This window comes from Felis catus, chromosome B1, assembly GCF_018350175.1.
Source record: "Felis catus isolate Fca126 chromosome B1, F.catus_Fca126_mat1.0, whole genome shotgun sequence".
Classification (NCBI taxonomy): Eukaryota; Metazoa; Chordata; class Mammalia; order Carnivora; family Felidae; genus Felis; species Felis catus.
In genome coordinates, this window is record NC_058371.1 from 193,629,778 (window position 1) to 193,645,849 (window position 16,072).

At 46.8% G+C, this 16,072-nt stretch overlaps 1 protein-coding gene across 11 annotated transcripts in view; it reads right to left on the reverse strand.

Annotated features, from left to right (window-relative positions):
* The window catches only part of CC2D2A (coiled-coil and C2 domain containing 2A), a 155,543-nt gene that overhangs the window by 33,310 nt on the left and 106,161 nt on the right, over positions 1-16,072 (reverse strand). For 9 of the 11 annotated variants that reach the window (XM_023253304.2, XM_023253302.2, XM_023253303.2 and 6 more), the window contains 9 exons: positions 14,036-14,239; positions 11,907-11,999; positions 10,511-10,602; positions 9,556-9,570; positions 7,272-7,439; positions 4,067-4,172; positions 3,767-3,876; positions 2,412-2,508; positions 1,722-1,820 (listed from right to left, as the gene is read on the reverse strand). In XM_023253304.2, the coding sequence (XP_023109072.2) occupies positions 1,722-1,820; positions 2,412-2,508; positions 3,767-3,876; positions 4,067-4,172; positions 7,272-7,439; positions 9,556-9,570; positions 10,511-10,602; positions 11,907-11,999; positions 14,036-14,239 (984 nt within the window). The remainder of the gene's footprint in view (positions 1-1,721; positions 1,821-2,411; positions 2,509-3,766; positions 3,877-4,066; positions 4,173-7,271; positions 7,440-9,555; positions 9,571-10,510; positions 10,603-11,906; positions 12,000-14,035; positions 14,240-16,072) is intronic. The other 2 variants (XM_023253296.2, XM_023253300.2) reach the window with 1 other exon arrangement.

A 16,072-nucleotide genomic window follows, 5' to 3' on the forward strand; every position in this document is an offset into this window, starting at 1 on the left:
GCAAGGACTTCAGACAGGGTTTCTCAACCTGGGCACAGTTGATATTTGGGGCCTGACTGTCTGTGGGGGGGACTGTCCTTGCATCGCGGGGGGTTGGCAGCATCCCTGACCTCCACGGACAAGATGGCAATGGCTCCCCCGCTAGCTGTGACAACCAGTCATGTCTCCAGATACTGCCGAATGTCCCCTGCAGGTACACGTAAGGGTATGAGCTTTGGAGTCAGAGAAAACTTAAATGACAAATGTAATAACATCACTCTCAGAAGTAACATTGAAATGGATAAACCCAAACATTGAATCGTTCTCTCTCCCTCTACCAATCTCATCCCCCAGGGATAAGCAGTGTGAGCATTGTGGGAAGTTGGTAAAAGTGAATCCTGTAAGCTTTGGGATTTGAGTAGTGACTTCACCTCGCGAGGCTTGTTTCGTCATTTGTAAAATGGCGACAGTAAAGCCTACTGGGTTGTTGTGAGATTAAATGAGGTGACATACAGACTAGCAGGTAACGGCATGTAACATGTGACAAGTATAGTTATTCCTACTATTATTAGTGAGTCAGGATTCTACTTGTTATGTGCAGCTCCAAACCAGGACCTACGGATAGGGATGCACAGATTGTGGCACAGTTCAGGGAAGAAATCTGTAGCAGAGAGCTATGGCAAAGAGAGCAAGTTGCCTCATGAAGTCGTGAGTTCCCCGTTTCTAGGGGCACTCAAACAGAGTATAGATATTACCAGAATGCAGTAAAGGAGATTCATTTATCCAGAAGGGATTTGGAGCAGTTACCTCCGAGTACCCTTCCGGGTGTGAAATTCAGCATTGCCGGAAAACATGGCACTTTCGTTTACAAACCGATGCGCTCTTAATTTTTTTGTTTCCATTTAAAATCTATTCAAAGAGGGACACGAAAATGTTTTGGCCAGCACATCACTGAAGCGTCACCTGTAGACTGTCCCTTTGTCTAGGGGGAGAACTGCAATTCCAATTATCTTGGAGATTCCAACCTATCCAAGCCCCAGGCTTGCCGGAGACTGTGTGGCCCAGGCGACACTTGCTCTGTGTGGTCGCCACGTGTGGAATTAAACCGTTCCCTCTGTCGCCGTGTGAGATTAGCTACAGTCTTGCGGCTCAAAGCCTCCTGTTGCCATGGATTTAATACCAGGATATTAAAGCCATTTCAGAATCTTTCACTGTCCCAGATTGGAGCTACTAAATCATTCAAGAGTTGTTAACCTAATGGGTCCCCTTAAGCAAAATCATTAGACTCTGAAGAAGAGCGTCTCAGCTGAATGAGATTGTGCTAACCATTTTTCATATTTGAAATAGCGAGGACTCTAGAAACATTAATAGAATGCACTTGATTCAATGGACTATCACTGTCCTGCTTGTTCCCTTCAAGTTCGTTTCTGGCGTCCATCCACTCCACTTTTGTCATTTTGACAAGTTTCCACTTTGTCCCTCCTTCTGCCTCACTTCTATTTAAATGACAGAAAAATTCTCAGATTGGAACAGCCCTACATTAACTACTACCTCCAAGGGAGATCGATGTTTAATAAGCCACGCAAATATGACAGAAGATCAATGGCTTTTTATCTTTCTGACAACGACTTGCATACAGGCTCCCTCAGTGTGGAGGGCACAGACCTGCCAAGAAAGCTGTAGTAGGAAAAATGGACACAGCCATTCCCCACTCCCGTGGAATTCTGGCTTTCGGTGCTTACCTTGGCTTGGAAATATATCGTGCTAAATGGAATCTTCACGCATCCCAACCAGTGTCTCTCAATACGGGTGTGGATTCCACTTCCTCTTTCACGGTCATCCTGAAGGAAGGTGGGAGGCAGTAATTGTTTAAGAACTTCAGCCTCACATTTGAATAACGTGGCCACAGGAAGGTAGCGGGGGTTTAGCTGAAACTACGTGAGCTAGGTTAGGCAGCCCTAGGTCACATTCTGCTTCAGTCAATCGTTTAGTGACGCTAACGATGTCACTTAGCCCTTCTGAACCTCAGTTTCCCCATTACTAATTTTTTTTTTTTTTAAAGTAGGCTTCACGCCCAGCACAGAGCCCACTGTGGGGCTTGAACTCAAGACGCTGAGATCAAGAATCGATAACGTAACCGACTGAGCCACCCAGGCGCCCCGCTATATTGGAGATTTAACAGTCTACTTCACAAAGTTATTCTAGAATTAAGACCATGTATGCTAGGCACCCAGTACAATTTCTGGAAGGTAGCGGACACTCAGCTGAAAATAAGAGAGCTAGTTCCCTCCCTCCCTTTTCCTTTTCCCGTTTCTACATGTCAAGTTTCAAACATTTCAAACGCCACAGAGATGGGAACTGAGTTAGGGACTTACAATGAGTGGAGGGCATGAAAGTGAGTGCAGACGTCCTCCTCAACACCGTGAACTCACCTCGAGGACATCATAGAGCACTTCATCAAAAATGTTAATGAACACGTCATCTTTCACTGACTGCAAACTGCTTGTGCTGTAGTCTCCATTGGGGGCCCTGCAAATGGGGACACGTGACCCGGGACTATGAACATGGGCAAAACGGAAGCAACGAGCACTCAGATCTCACAGTGTGAAAAATACCCAAATATGAGCATAGATATGAGGATTAAAAGCCGTGATTTCACCTCAAATATTTATCTTTATCCTGGGATGTGACAACATAATCCCTATACTTGAGTGGAAGGGGCACTAGACTAGAGGCCCCACGCAGAGAGATACCACCCCCTGCCCCCCCATCTGCTGGCTTGTCCCGTCGAGTCTCCCACCATCCCCCCAACCTGCGTGGTGAGCTCTGCCAGGAGCCAGCTGGCCACAGCTGGGTTGGCTCGGGGGACAGGCTACGTTCAAAGTCTCCAGCTGGCACCCGTGCCGGGATGCAGATTTCCTGAGCAACTGGGCTGTAGAAGATGCTTCTCCGGCAGACCATTCCCCAGTCATAGACCTCCTGGTGTCATATGGCTGGTTGAACGGTCCCTGCCTCCCACTCACTTTCCCCACAGATAACCAAACGCAGTGCAGGCACGAGGTTCCTCTCCTGTACTGTCGCCGCTCTGAGTCCGGGCCTGGCCCAAGCTGGCTGCTCTGTGGCACGGCTCAAGACCGGGCCACTGTGCGTATTTTGTCAAGCATTTTGCCTTTACGTTTTCTCATTCTTTATGCTTCTTCTATGCATAATAGTGGTGCGTGTCCCTCTCTTCTGACCGAACTGGCTCTAAGCCTTGCTCTGTCTCTATGGTACTTCCACCTGTGGGTTTTGATTGCTGTAAAAGTAGAATGGTAATTTCTAAGGAAGCGTCAAGGTCTGAAATAAGGAGTCTTTTAAATATCTAAAATCATTTAATTAAAGTTTTAAATCCCTATGTGTTATTTCTGGCGAGGAAGAAAGCGTAATTATGGAAAATAGGGAGTGCCAGACTAGAGAGGTTATTTGAAGCTTCCAGAGTCAGGGAGACGAGGAACAAAGGAAAAGGTGTGTAGGGGCCAGGGGGTCAAGGGAATGGGAAACAGGGCTACAAAAAGCCAGAGCCTGGAGAGGCATGGGCGTGTCCCAACAATGAACCCGAGTTTCAAAAGTTGGGCATTTTCCCATTTTAGTCTTGGTCGGAGTCCCCTGTGGTACAAGAGCAACAGAATGGGACTCAGTGTCAGGCTCCTGTAGAACGTTTCACTGTGGCCTTTTCCCCCCGGGGCTCCATTTTACTCACATTTCTTCAAAATATCCTATAGTTCCCTAAAGAAGAAAATATGCTCACCTAAATGGAAGTTCAAGTTCTTCATTCCAGCTGGGGTTTGGTCCTTCAGCTGTAGTTGTGTGGCAAATCGTTCGTTGAAAAGAAACTTCTACAAAAGGACGTACTAAAACCTTAAACACAAGAGCAGATCATGAGAGTCTAGAACAATTAGCTGAATTATTTTGTTCTTAGCAGAGGTAGAATATGTTTACCAAAGAGTATGTTTCCAAAGAAAATGAAGCGGAAAAGAGATGATAAAGTTTGTAGGCAATTATTAAGGGGCAAGCTTCTAAGCAGAAACCCAGAATTGAGGTATTTCACCTGGCCGAGGGGGTAGTCAGCACTGTGGGTTGGGCTGTGTGTGGTTGGGGAGGCAGCATGCTTTTCGCTGAAAGTCCTTGAAGACCTTGATGGCTGCTGGAATTTGCTAGGAGGGAAAATGTATGACAGAAATTAATGACAAGAAAGGTCTAATGAGATACTCAGCAAGGTGGCTTCTCCAAAGACGTATGGCTCTGGTGACAGACATTTTCTTAAGTTTGTTGACACCTGAGAAAGCTTCTTCCACCGCTAGGCCTGCATGTTTGGCCGGAACGGAGAAAAGGGTCCTCTCCACCCACTCCTCTCCCAGGGGGTGCCCTAGTGAGGAATCTGTCCCCCAACAAGAGAGAGCCTCAGTTCCTCTGGGAACTGAGTGGCCGAACCTTCAGCTCCCTGGCCAGTCTGCCCCATCTCGTCCAGTTCCCCTCCCACTGCGCTCTCTGTGACCCTGCGCTCTCCAGTAACCTCAAGCTACCTATCCTCAGTAAGACCCTCTCTCCAGGCCCTGCCATGCCTCTCTGGGAAAGAGAGCTCAGAGATTCCTCGCTAGAGTTAGGATCTATGGGTCTTGTCCTCTTTCCCTTTGGGGATTCTTTTTTTTATTTTTTTTTTAATGTTTATTTACTTTTGAGAGACAGAGAGAGACAGAGTGTGAGCCAAGAAGGGGAAGAGGGAGAGAGGGAGACACAGAATCCGAAGCAGGCTCCAGGCTCCGAGTTGTCAGCACAGAGCCCGACACAGGGCTCGAACCCACGAACTGTGAGGTCGTGACCTGAGCCGAAGTCTGGCGCTTAACCGACTGAGCCACCCAGGCGCCCCATCCCTTTTGGGATTCTTAAAAAAAAGAAACAAAGGTCACCTCCGGAGGGTCTCTCCCAGCCACCACTCCCCTCATCCTAACAACGCACCTGCATATTTGTACTGAAGTTTATGACTTACCAAGTATTTCATATTCATTACCAGGCAAAGTAGAAATTGTCTCTTTCTACCAAACTGTCTAACCTTTTCCCAGATAAGAGTTTCGGACAAACCATGAGACAATAAGAGTAGACTATTTAACACAACACCTGCCAGAGAAACCCTTTTTCTTTCTGGAACGCCATTGATTACAGCATTACAGAAACATCTGTGAAGTGCCCACTGTATTTGAGGCCCTGTGTTGGACTCTGGAGCTGCAAAGACAAATCAGACACACTGTGGCTCCAACTAAAATGGCCGGTAGACACGTAAAGAAACAATCACAATACAGTGGGATACACATTAGCCCATCGGGATGGGCGCAAGCCATCAGAGTACAGAGAGGGGGATGAAGAAGAAAAAGTCCTATTCAGTTGGATGCGAGGGTAGAGGGTCAAGATTCAGGTGGGCTTCATGCACGAGTTGATATCTGAGCTGTCTGGACGAGCCTACAATGAAATGTAGAGCACAGAGGATCAACTAAGCTTCCTTGTAATTTGAATGAAATGGTTTAACACTTAAAAGGTATTTTGTAGAGGGGCGCCTGGGTGGCTCAGTCAGTTATGTGTCTGACTCTTGGTTCCGGCTCGGGTCACGATCTCACGGTTTCTGAGTTCAAGCCCCCGTGTCAGGCTCTGCGCTGCCTCTCCCCTGCCCTCTCTCTCTTTCTCTCAGATAAAGAAACTTAAGAAAATTAAAAAAAAAAAATTCTATAGAGACAAAGAGAAGAGAAACACCTGTACGTTATTTTAAAAGACAGCTTTACTCCCCACGGTTGAGCCGTGACGTAATCAAGGTGAAGGGGTTGGGCTGTGGCTCCTCGGAGATTCAAGAGCTTGAATGTACACTTACTAGTGACCAAATGCTGGGAACAGTGGGTGACGTCAGATGTTCTGTGACGGGGTTGGGGGGGGGGAAGACTTAGTAAAACAATAGGGCAAAAGACTGGATGGGGGATCAATTTCACGGGAAGACCCTGGGGAGGAAAGAAAATGCCACAGGCCAGAACGGTGTTCTTCTGTGGATCAGACCGAGCTCGATGACCCTGGACAAGCCACCCAGACATTTGCCCTGTCTTAAAATGGAGACAGCAATCGTAGCGAGAAGCAAGTGACATAATACACACGAAAGAGGCTTAGCGTAATGTCTGGAACCCGACGAATGGGCAAGAAAGCGCAGCCTCCCTCCTTACACTGGCAGGTGCATCGGCAGATCCAAGTTTTAATTCTGGCTCCTTCCTACTTCACGAGACCAGTGCTCTCACCCCCCGAGCTCCGGAGCCACTCTTTCTTTCTTTAATTCTTGCTCATCTCTGTTCTCTAAGGGGATAAGAAACTCAGGCTCACCTTACTCTGGTTGAGGGGTTGCCCTGTGCCCCAGTGTCGTGGAACACAGCAGGCATCCCTCATTTCTCAGAGCAGATTAAGGGGAAGTCACATTTTTATGCTCAGAGGGTGTATGTTCAGAACCTAGGACATAACACCTTTCTCGTATCTGCCCTGCTCACACCCGCTTCTCTGAGAACTGTTCCCCACCTTCAGGGCTTGGCCTGGGGACCCTGCCTCTCTGGTTATATGGGTGATTAGACCATGGGTCAACACCTGACCCAAGTTAGAACCCTCAGCTTCTCTCCTGAGAAGCTGATGCTTGTGGACGATACCCTGGCTGAATGGATGGCTTCCCTCACAGGGAGAAGAATAAAGCAAACCCACAGAAGGAAGTGAGCAACAGAGACCACGGGGCCTCAGAAGAGCCACCCCAATCTTTACAGTCCACTGTGTCTCTTTTTAAAAAAAATTTCTTTCAATGTTTTTTATTTATTTTTGAGACAGAGGGAGACAGAGCATGAGCAGGGGAGGGGTAGAGAGAGGGGGAGACACAGAATCGGAAGTAGACTCCAGGCTCTGAGCTGTCAGCAGAGAACCCGATGCAGGGTTGAACCCAAGAACCGTGAGATCATGACCTGAGCTGAAGTCGGACGCTTAACAGACTGAGCCACCCAGGTGCCCCCAGCTGTGCCTCTTAACCTCGAGTTCTTTGAGACACAATAAATCCCCTCTTGAGCCTAAATTGACTGAGTTGGTCTATGACTTGCAACCGACAGGGCTTTGGCTTCCGGAAGACCTCCCCCCATCCCTGGACAGAACAGCGACTGCGTTAAAGGTGCGAGCGGACGTGCTATAGAGAAGTGAACCACTCGGCGGGGACCCTTTCCTCTCCATCCCAGGGCTGTCTGGACGGCTCTCACCTTGCTGTCGGCTTCCTCACAGGAATGTCATAAGCCCGGATAATGTTCACCAGCACCTTTATGTCTCCGTCGGACAGGTTCTGGGCCGTCACCTTCTTCCGGCCTTTTCTCCTTGGCCTCAGTGGTCGCTTTTGTTCTGCCAGCTTGAAAAGGCTTAGCCCCAAAATGCTAATGATTACAGAACAGGATTAGGACTCTAAGGAAAAGAAAGATCTGGAAAGTTGTGAGACAGCTTCCCAAACTCTCCCCCTAGGTCCCTCAAAGGCCCCTGAAAAACTCTTTTGTCTGTTTAAGGAGGGTGGAAATCGCCAAGGAATTCTCCCGAGACTGGGGAGAGCCTCTGGGGTGGATCACGAAGACAGATTTCAGCTGCTACCGATCAGAGGAAGAAAAGTGTGCTCGGGCCCCTCCCGCCTCGTGCTCTGCCTTGCTCCTCTCGGGTCCCTCCCCCTCAGCTGTGCAGGTGCTCTCCCGCTCTCCTTGCCCCAGGGGCCCAGCCACACAGCAGGAAGGGGTGCTCCCTCTCCTGAGCCCCAGGGCACTTCCCGGGGGGACTCCTGGGTCTGCTCTTTGACCTCGGGCAAATTTCCTCCCCTCTTTACGTCTCTGTTTCGTCATCTGTAAAATGGGGATAATCATACCTCCCTTCTGGGGTTGCAGAGAGGATAAAGCGAGGGGGTGTCTGCAGAGCACCCCTGCCCTGGTCTAGCGCTTGCTGGATGCCCTAAAATGGTGGCTGCTGGGAAGATGACCGTGGCACGATGGCAGTGGAAGGGCGAGGGCAGGAGGAGCCCCCTCATCCCCTCCCTCTCACGGAGGCAGAATCCCGTAAACACTTCCGGGAGGACACAAGCACTGTCGGGGAATCGTGGTGGGAGAAAGGGCCACGAAGCAGGTAATTCTATGCCGGCCCGGAGGCTGAACAGAAGCACGGAGGTGACTTTGTATCCGCAAGCTGACATTACCATGCCCAGCGCCAGGGGACAAGGCCAGCTGCACAGAGCCGGCTCTCGCTTCTCTGCCTCCCCTGCTTGACCAGCGGCCTCTTTCCAAGGGACACATGCCAGCCTTGGAGTTGGGTGGGGGGATGGCTCCCGAGGGGCTCCTGCTTGTTCCCAGGATCTTCTGTCTCACAGAGCAACTGCTGTTTACCAGCACCTTCTATGATCAAGCAGAGTGCGAGGTGCCATACGCAGAATATTTCTAATCCTGACAAGTAGAACCTTTACCCCAGTTCTCATATGAAGTAACCGGAGGCTTCTGGGAGGTGACAGGTGTCAGGTGTCTGGGAGGTGACAGGATTTGCTGAAGGCTCCCAGGGGGAGAGCTGGGGTTCCAACTCTGGGCACTCTGACTAAACAGCCAGCTTCTTCCTCTTTTAAAAATACTTACATATATTTATCTCTAACTCACTTAAAACAAGAGCAGACCCATCACATGTTAACATAATGTAAAGGTATGAAAAATAGCCATCTTTCCCCCACCAGAAAAAAAAAAAAAAAGAGAGAGAGTGTGAGGACAGTGATACCGTAAAACTTTTTCTGTGTGTGACTTGTTATCTACATTTTAGTGGTGTTAATTTATTTTTACTGAGATATAGTTGACATAGAACGAACGACTAAATTTCAGGCATAGATACATTTAGATACTGGGATATGACTGCCACCATGGTGTTAGCTAACACCTCTAGAACGTCACATAATTATCATTTCTTTTTTTGTGGGGAGAACAATTAAGATCTAGACACTCAGTAACTTTGAAGTTTATGATACAGTACTGACTATATTCACCTGCTGTGCCTGAGATCTCCGGAGCTTTTTTATCTACCAGCTGCGAGTCTGTAAGCCTCCAGCAACATCTCCCCGATTCTCCCAACCCCTAGCCACTGGTAACCACCGTTCTACTCTGTGTTTAGGAGTTTGGCTTCTTTAGATTCCACATAGAAGTGAGATCATACGGTATTTGTCTTTCTCTGTCTGATTTATCTCACTTAGCATAATGCCCTCAAGGTTCATGTTCTTACCACTGAAACCTGTCTTATTAATCAGTCTGCCAGGACACCCACCTAACCCAAACTTGGGGACCTCAGAGGGACACCTTTGCCAGGGGGTCCTAACGTGGCACATCCTTTCCCTTTGTCGAAACTTCTCCCCTTTTCTCAGGACACTTGGCTGCCCTCCCAGGAGTCAGCATGGGAACATCTTGGCGGCCGGGACCATTAAATATAGAAACATCTTAGTTTAACACTAAGAACAAACCAAAATTAAAAGAAGAAAGAACATACCCTGAGCCTTCAGAACTTAATGCAGAAAGTAAAGCAGAAAAAGAAAAAAGAAAGAAATGAAATGGAAAACCAGCAAGAAATATCATCATCTATTCTAAAGTGTAAGTTTCATGACTGAAAAAATACAGTGACTGGACTCTGGGCCTGGAACGAAGAGGGAGGGTTTGCATGAATTTGTGTGGGTACAGCCCTTCCTTCTGTACATGGACGGAGGCCAAGTCCAAGAAAGGGACTGCCATGCATAGACATTTTTTGTCTCCTTCCCAGCTTGGTGGTGGAGACGAAGCGCATGATAGGAAATCACCTTTTTAGGAGACCAAGAGATTTAATCACAGAAAGGGTCAGGAAGTTAGTGGGGTACACAAGACCACCAGTATAGAAAGTTATTTTTCATCTTTTATGCTTCCGCTTTGAGCCGAGAACATGTAAGGATTATTCTAAGTAATAGGGAAATCAATCAAGCAAATGCAGTCAATCCCCAACTTCTATGTAAATCTCCATTTTCCCTGTTGCCCCTGTCCCCTCACCAGCTCTCTGCCTCCCCCCAGCCCCCGACCTGGGGCCGCAGTGCTCCTTCCCGGCCACCCCCTCTGTCTAGTGTGGGGGAGTGAGGGGCAGTGTGACGAGGGGAGGTGGAGGGCAGGAGCGTGGGCGGGAGGGCAATGCCGTCAGACGTGGTCTGATGGCAGCAAGGAACTGACAAAGGCTGTGAAGTGGACTTGGGAGGTGAGATGGTGTCTACTGGGCGTATGATGGAGAGCATCTCATGCAACTTAACAAAACCCCCCCAACTAAGGTAACCATGAGGCATCGATCACGTTTTACTGGTTCCCAGCAACACTGGGGGCCCAAGCGCATACCATGCAAGGATAAGAATTCTCTATTTATGTGAAAATTTTCATATAATACAATAAAAATAATTTTTATAAGAAACAAAAGATTTGTTTGCTTTTACCTGATATTGGGAACTTCTTCTTCTACTATCAAATCCGAAAGAAGAAAATGGTGTTTTGCAATTAGGAAACGATTGATCACTGATTCTCTAACCTGAGGACAAACGTGTATTTTATTTAAAATGTTCCTGTCACATAGACTTCACAGGTCACTCCCTAAACCCCTTTGAGTGTTCACCCGATGTCACCTCAGTTGTCCCAGCACACTTGCCCTTTCCTCCCCAGCGCTGATCTCTTCCCCTATAAATCACCCCGCTTTGCTTGTTAGTGTAAGCTCCCTAAGGCACAGGGGTTTCTGTGTTGTTCACTGCTCTATTCTTGGGACCTGGGAAATTTCCTGGTGGACGACAGTGGAATTTTTCAGAATGAATGAATAATTGCAAAAAATAGGACCGATCTTGAAGCACAACATTTCAGATTCTGGAGTTCTTCCTCTATTCAGATTGATTTACTTTTTTTTTTTTTTTTTAATTTGTTTTTAGAGAGAGAGTGCAAACAGGGGGAGGGGCAGCAGAGGGGAGAGAGAGAGTGAGAGTGAGGGAGACAGAGAGGGAGAATCCCCAGCAGGCTCCACACTCAGCACTGAGCCAGACGTGGGGCTTGATTCCACGGCCTTGGGATCGTGACCTGAGCTGAAACCGGGAGTCGGATGCTTAACTGACTGAGCCACTCGGGCACCCTTAGACTGGTTTACTTTCTAGTTATTCTTTATTTTTTTAAAAGTTTATTTATTTTGAAAGAGAGAGAGAGTGCAAACGGGGCAGAGAGAGGGGGAGAGAATCCCAAGCAGGCTCTGTGCTGTCGGCGCAGAGCCCAAAGCAGGGCTCGAACCCACGAACCATGAGATCATGACCCGAACCGAAATCAAGAGTCATACGCTCAACCGAGCCACCCCGACGCCCCTCTAATTATTCTTCAAATAGAGGGCCTCTGAAATGTCATAAGTTGTTTTTTCTAAGGAGCTGCAGGGTAGATCAACTGGATGGGAAAAACGTAGTGTAGTGGCTGTAGCATTTCCTACAAGTTACATTTACTAAACGAAGGAAGGGCAAACGGGTATTTCAAGTGTTTAGTGCATTAGGGCAGTTAGTACGTGGCTCATAAAACTTTTTCATTACAAAGGTGATATGATGCAAACATTCAAATATGAGAAAAATCACGACTTAGAAATTGTGTCCCCTGTACTCATACTCCACGTAAGATAACCACTGATAATAAGCTGAGATACATCCTAGTGTTTCACGTGTTCAAATAAATTTCTTATCTGTAATTATGAGCAAATAAGTGACAGTTAAGTATCCCATAGATAACTCGGCAGAATAAAGACCACTCTCCCCCCAGTCCTAGGGTGCTGGCTATGTTCCCCCGGTGGGGACTCTGTAAAATGATTTTCCTTACCTGTTGGAGGTACTTGGCTACCATGGCCCTATGGGGATCTATGTGGTCCTTGGTTTCAATTACATTTCTGTCTCGTAACCATTTCTCATAGTCCTAAGATGAAAAAGGAATAGTTTTATTTATTTATTTATTTATTTGTTTATTTTTTTAACATTTATTTATTTTTGAGACAGAGAGACAGAACATGAACAGGGGAGGGGCAGAGAGAGAGGGAGACACAGAATCTGAAACAGGCTCCAGGCTCTGAGCTGTCAGCACAGAGCCCGACGCGGGGCTTGAACTCATGGACCATGAGATCATGACCTGAGCCGAAGTCGGACGCTTAACTGACCGAGCCACCCAGGCGCCCCAATGATTTTAAAGTACTAGTACCCCTCCTCCCCCCCATGCCCTTCTTGAGACGACAGAATTTATCCCATGTGGTTTTTTTTTTTTTAATTTTTTTTTAACGTTTATTTATTTTTGAGACAGAGAGAGACAGAGCATGAACAGGGGAGGGGCAGATAGAGAGGGAGACACAGAATCTGAAACAGGATCCAGGCTCTGAGCTGTCAGCACAGAGCCCGACGCGGGGCTCGAACTCACGGACCATGAGATCATGACCTGAGCCGAAGTCGGACGCTTAACCGACCGAGGCACCCAGGTGCCCCTCCCATGTGGTTTAAGTAATAAATTATGTTTCTAAATGTGTCTTCCACCTTCCTCTTCACAATTGGTTTCAAAATTGATCTTTGACGCAGTATGCCGGTTTTGGAATCAGTTGGTTGAACTGCCTTAGAAGTAGAAGATAACTCTGTAGAGCAATTACAACTCAGGATGTTCATGTAGGAAGACACAGAGATACAGAGATAACAGAGAGACTCCAGAAGCTCAGCTCACCCAAGCAACTCAGCCGAAGCGTCTGCTTACATTTTTGTCTTTTCTATTTTAAGTAGAGCAATGGCAAAAGTAGTAAGTAGCCTCTGGCTGCAGCTGATTTGGGTTGCCTCCCTGGAGGAGAGTGGTGGGTGGGTTAGCTCTGTCTTAGGCTGCTGTGCTTTGCTCTGTCAATAAAATTTCCGGGGGGCCAGGGAGCTGCCATGTTCTGCTTTAGTCCTCTGGCCACAGCTCAATATCCAGGGTCGCTCCTAACCCAGCCTGGGCAACTCAAGCCGGCTGTTCCCAAGATTTTTAAGCTTGGGACAAGAGGACACCTCTCTCTCTGCTGGCTGAAGCCACTAGATGTGAGCTTGGATGATGCCGGTGACCATGCAGCCAAGTAGAGAATGTGCCCACAACGAGGACAAACGAGGACAAAGGGAAGCCCAGGCAGGACGGAACTGCGTCCTGGTGAGTGTTCAGGTTCTGGATCCGGGTGTCCTTGAGGCACACGTGAACTCCTGCCATTCACGCCCCCTTAGATATTTAACCCATTTTGGCATTTCATCATCTAATAAACTTTCTCGGTGCCCAAGGTAGCTTCAACTGGCTTTTCATCACTTACCATCACGAGTCCCAACTAATACAAAGAAGAACCAAGTCATCAAAAATATTCTCCAATAGTTTCTATGGTTTCTGCATAAAAAATCATACTGGGCTCCATTTCTAATGACTCCCCATTTACCTCAGCAAACACTAACTTGCCCATCAGGCTTTCACTGGTCTGTCCGGCCTACACTGGCCTTTCATCTGTAGTTCCTCAAAGGCTCCCCACCTGCCAGGGACCCCTCCACAGCCAAGCCTGTGCCCAGCCCCGCCTCCGTGCCGCCCCGCCCACCTGAGACCCCAGGGGCTCCCCCCCCCCCCCCGCAGTGTTTACCGGGCTTCCTAAATATTTAATGGATTAAAATGGCATTGAATTACTGACAGTTATAACGTGGCAGGATAATTTCCCATATTAACACGTCAGATACTTTTCAGACTTACGATTCTAATGTCTCTTAGTTTATATGTCCTTATATTGGGCAAAGAGACTACTTAAACATTAAGTGTAAAAAAAAATAATGGAAAAGTTATGTGAAGCGTTCGAAATGAGAAACCAACATCGCTACGGAGAACACGACAGCAAGAAGATACACTCATCACAGTACAAGTTAAACGGCACAGACATATTTTATTGCTGTATTAACTCCTCCATGGCGATTTCTTACCTGGAATACCTTTTCCATAATTTCCCGGTCATATGCTGGAATTTGCTTGTAATTTCGGAATTCTGGCACCTCTTGGCTTCTAAGACAAAGAAGCCGGAATCGTTTGGATCTATTTAACTCCTCATCTGAAACAAAGTTAAATTCTTGCTGCAGCTGTTCCAGTCGAAAGAAATCAGGGACGTAGGATTCACCGCTAGTAGCAACCTATGGAAAACAGAAGAGGCACAGCTTTGGATGGCAGGCAGATCGCATCTCAAGAAACCCAGCACCGAGCTCTCGGTTTGGGAATGGAAGCTTAAGAGTCTTAGCTCCACCAAAAGTCTGCTAGAACTGATACAGGAATTCAGCAAAGTTGCAGGATACAAAATCAATGTACAGAAATCAGCTGCATTCTTATACACTAACAATGAAGCAACAGAAAGACAAATAAAGAAACTGATCCCATTCACAATTGCACCAAGAAGCATAAAATACCTAGGAATAAATCTAACCAAAGATGTAAAAGATCTGTATGCTGAAAACTATAGAAAACTTATGAAGGTAATTGAAGAAGATTTAAAGAAATGGAAAGACATTCCCTGCTCATGGATTGGAAGAATAAATATTGTCAAAATGTCAATACTACCCAAAGCTATCTACACATTCAATGCAATCCCAATCAAAATTGCACCAGCATTCTTCTCGAAACTAGAACAAGCAATCCTAAAATTCATATGGAACCACAAAAGGCCCCGCATAGCCAAAGTAATTTTGAAGGAGAAGACCAAAGCAGGAGGCATCACAATCCCAGACTTTAGCCTCTACTACAAAGTTGTCATCATCAAGAGAGCATGGTATTGGCACAAAAACAGACACATAGACCAATGGAATAGAATAGAAACCCCAGAACTAGACCCACAAACGTATGGCCAACTCATCTTTGACAAAGCAGGAAAGAACATCCAATGGAAAAAAGACAGTCTCTTTAACAAATGGTGCTGGGAGAACTGGACAGCAACATGCAGAAGGTTGAAACTAGACCACTTTCTCACACTATTCACAAAAATAAACTCAAAATGGATAAAGGACCTGAATGTGAGACAGGAAACCATCAAAACCTTAGAGGAGAAAGCAGGAAAAGACCTCTCTGACCTCAGCCGTAGCAATCTCTTACTCAACACATCCCCAAAGGCAAGGGAATTAAAAGCAAAAGTGAATTACTGGGACCTTATGAAGATAAAAAGCTTCTGCACAGCAAAGGAAACAACCAACAAAACTAAAAGGCAACCAACGGAATGGGAAAAGATATTCGCAAATGACATATCGGACAAAGGGCTAGTATCCAAAATCTATAAAGAGCTCACCAAACTTCACACCCGAAAAACAAATAACCCAGTGAAGAAATGGGCAGAAAACATGAATAGACACTTCTCTAAAGAAGACATCCGGATGGCCAACAGGCACATGAAAAGATGTTCAACGTCGCTCCTTATCAGGGAAATACAAATCAAAACCACACTCAGATATCACCTCACGCCAGTCAGAGTGGCCAAAATGAACAAATCAGGAGACTATAGATGCTGGAGAGGATGTGGAGAAACGGGAACCCTCTTGCACCGTTGGTGGGAATGCAAATTGGTGCAGCCGCTCTGGAAAGCAGTGTGGAGGTTCCTCAGAAAATTAAAAATAGACCTACCCTATGACCCAGCAATAGCACTGCTAGGAATTTATCCAAGGGATACAGGAGTACTGATGCACAGGGGCACTTGTACCCCAATGTTTATAGCAGCACTCTCAACAATAGCCAAATTATGGAAAGAGCCTAAATGTCCATCAACTGATGAATGGATAAAGAAATTGTGGTTTATATACACAATGGAATACTACGTGGCAATGAGAAAAAATGAAATCTGGCCTTTTGAAGCAACGTGGATGGAACTGGAGAGTGTGATGCTAAGTGAAATAAGCCATACAGAGAAAGACAGATACCATATGGTTTCACTCTTATGTGGATCCTGAGAAACTTAACAGAAACCCATGGGGGAGGGGAAGGAAAAA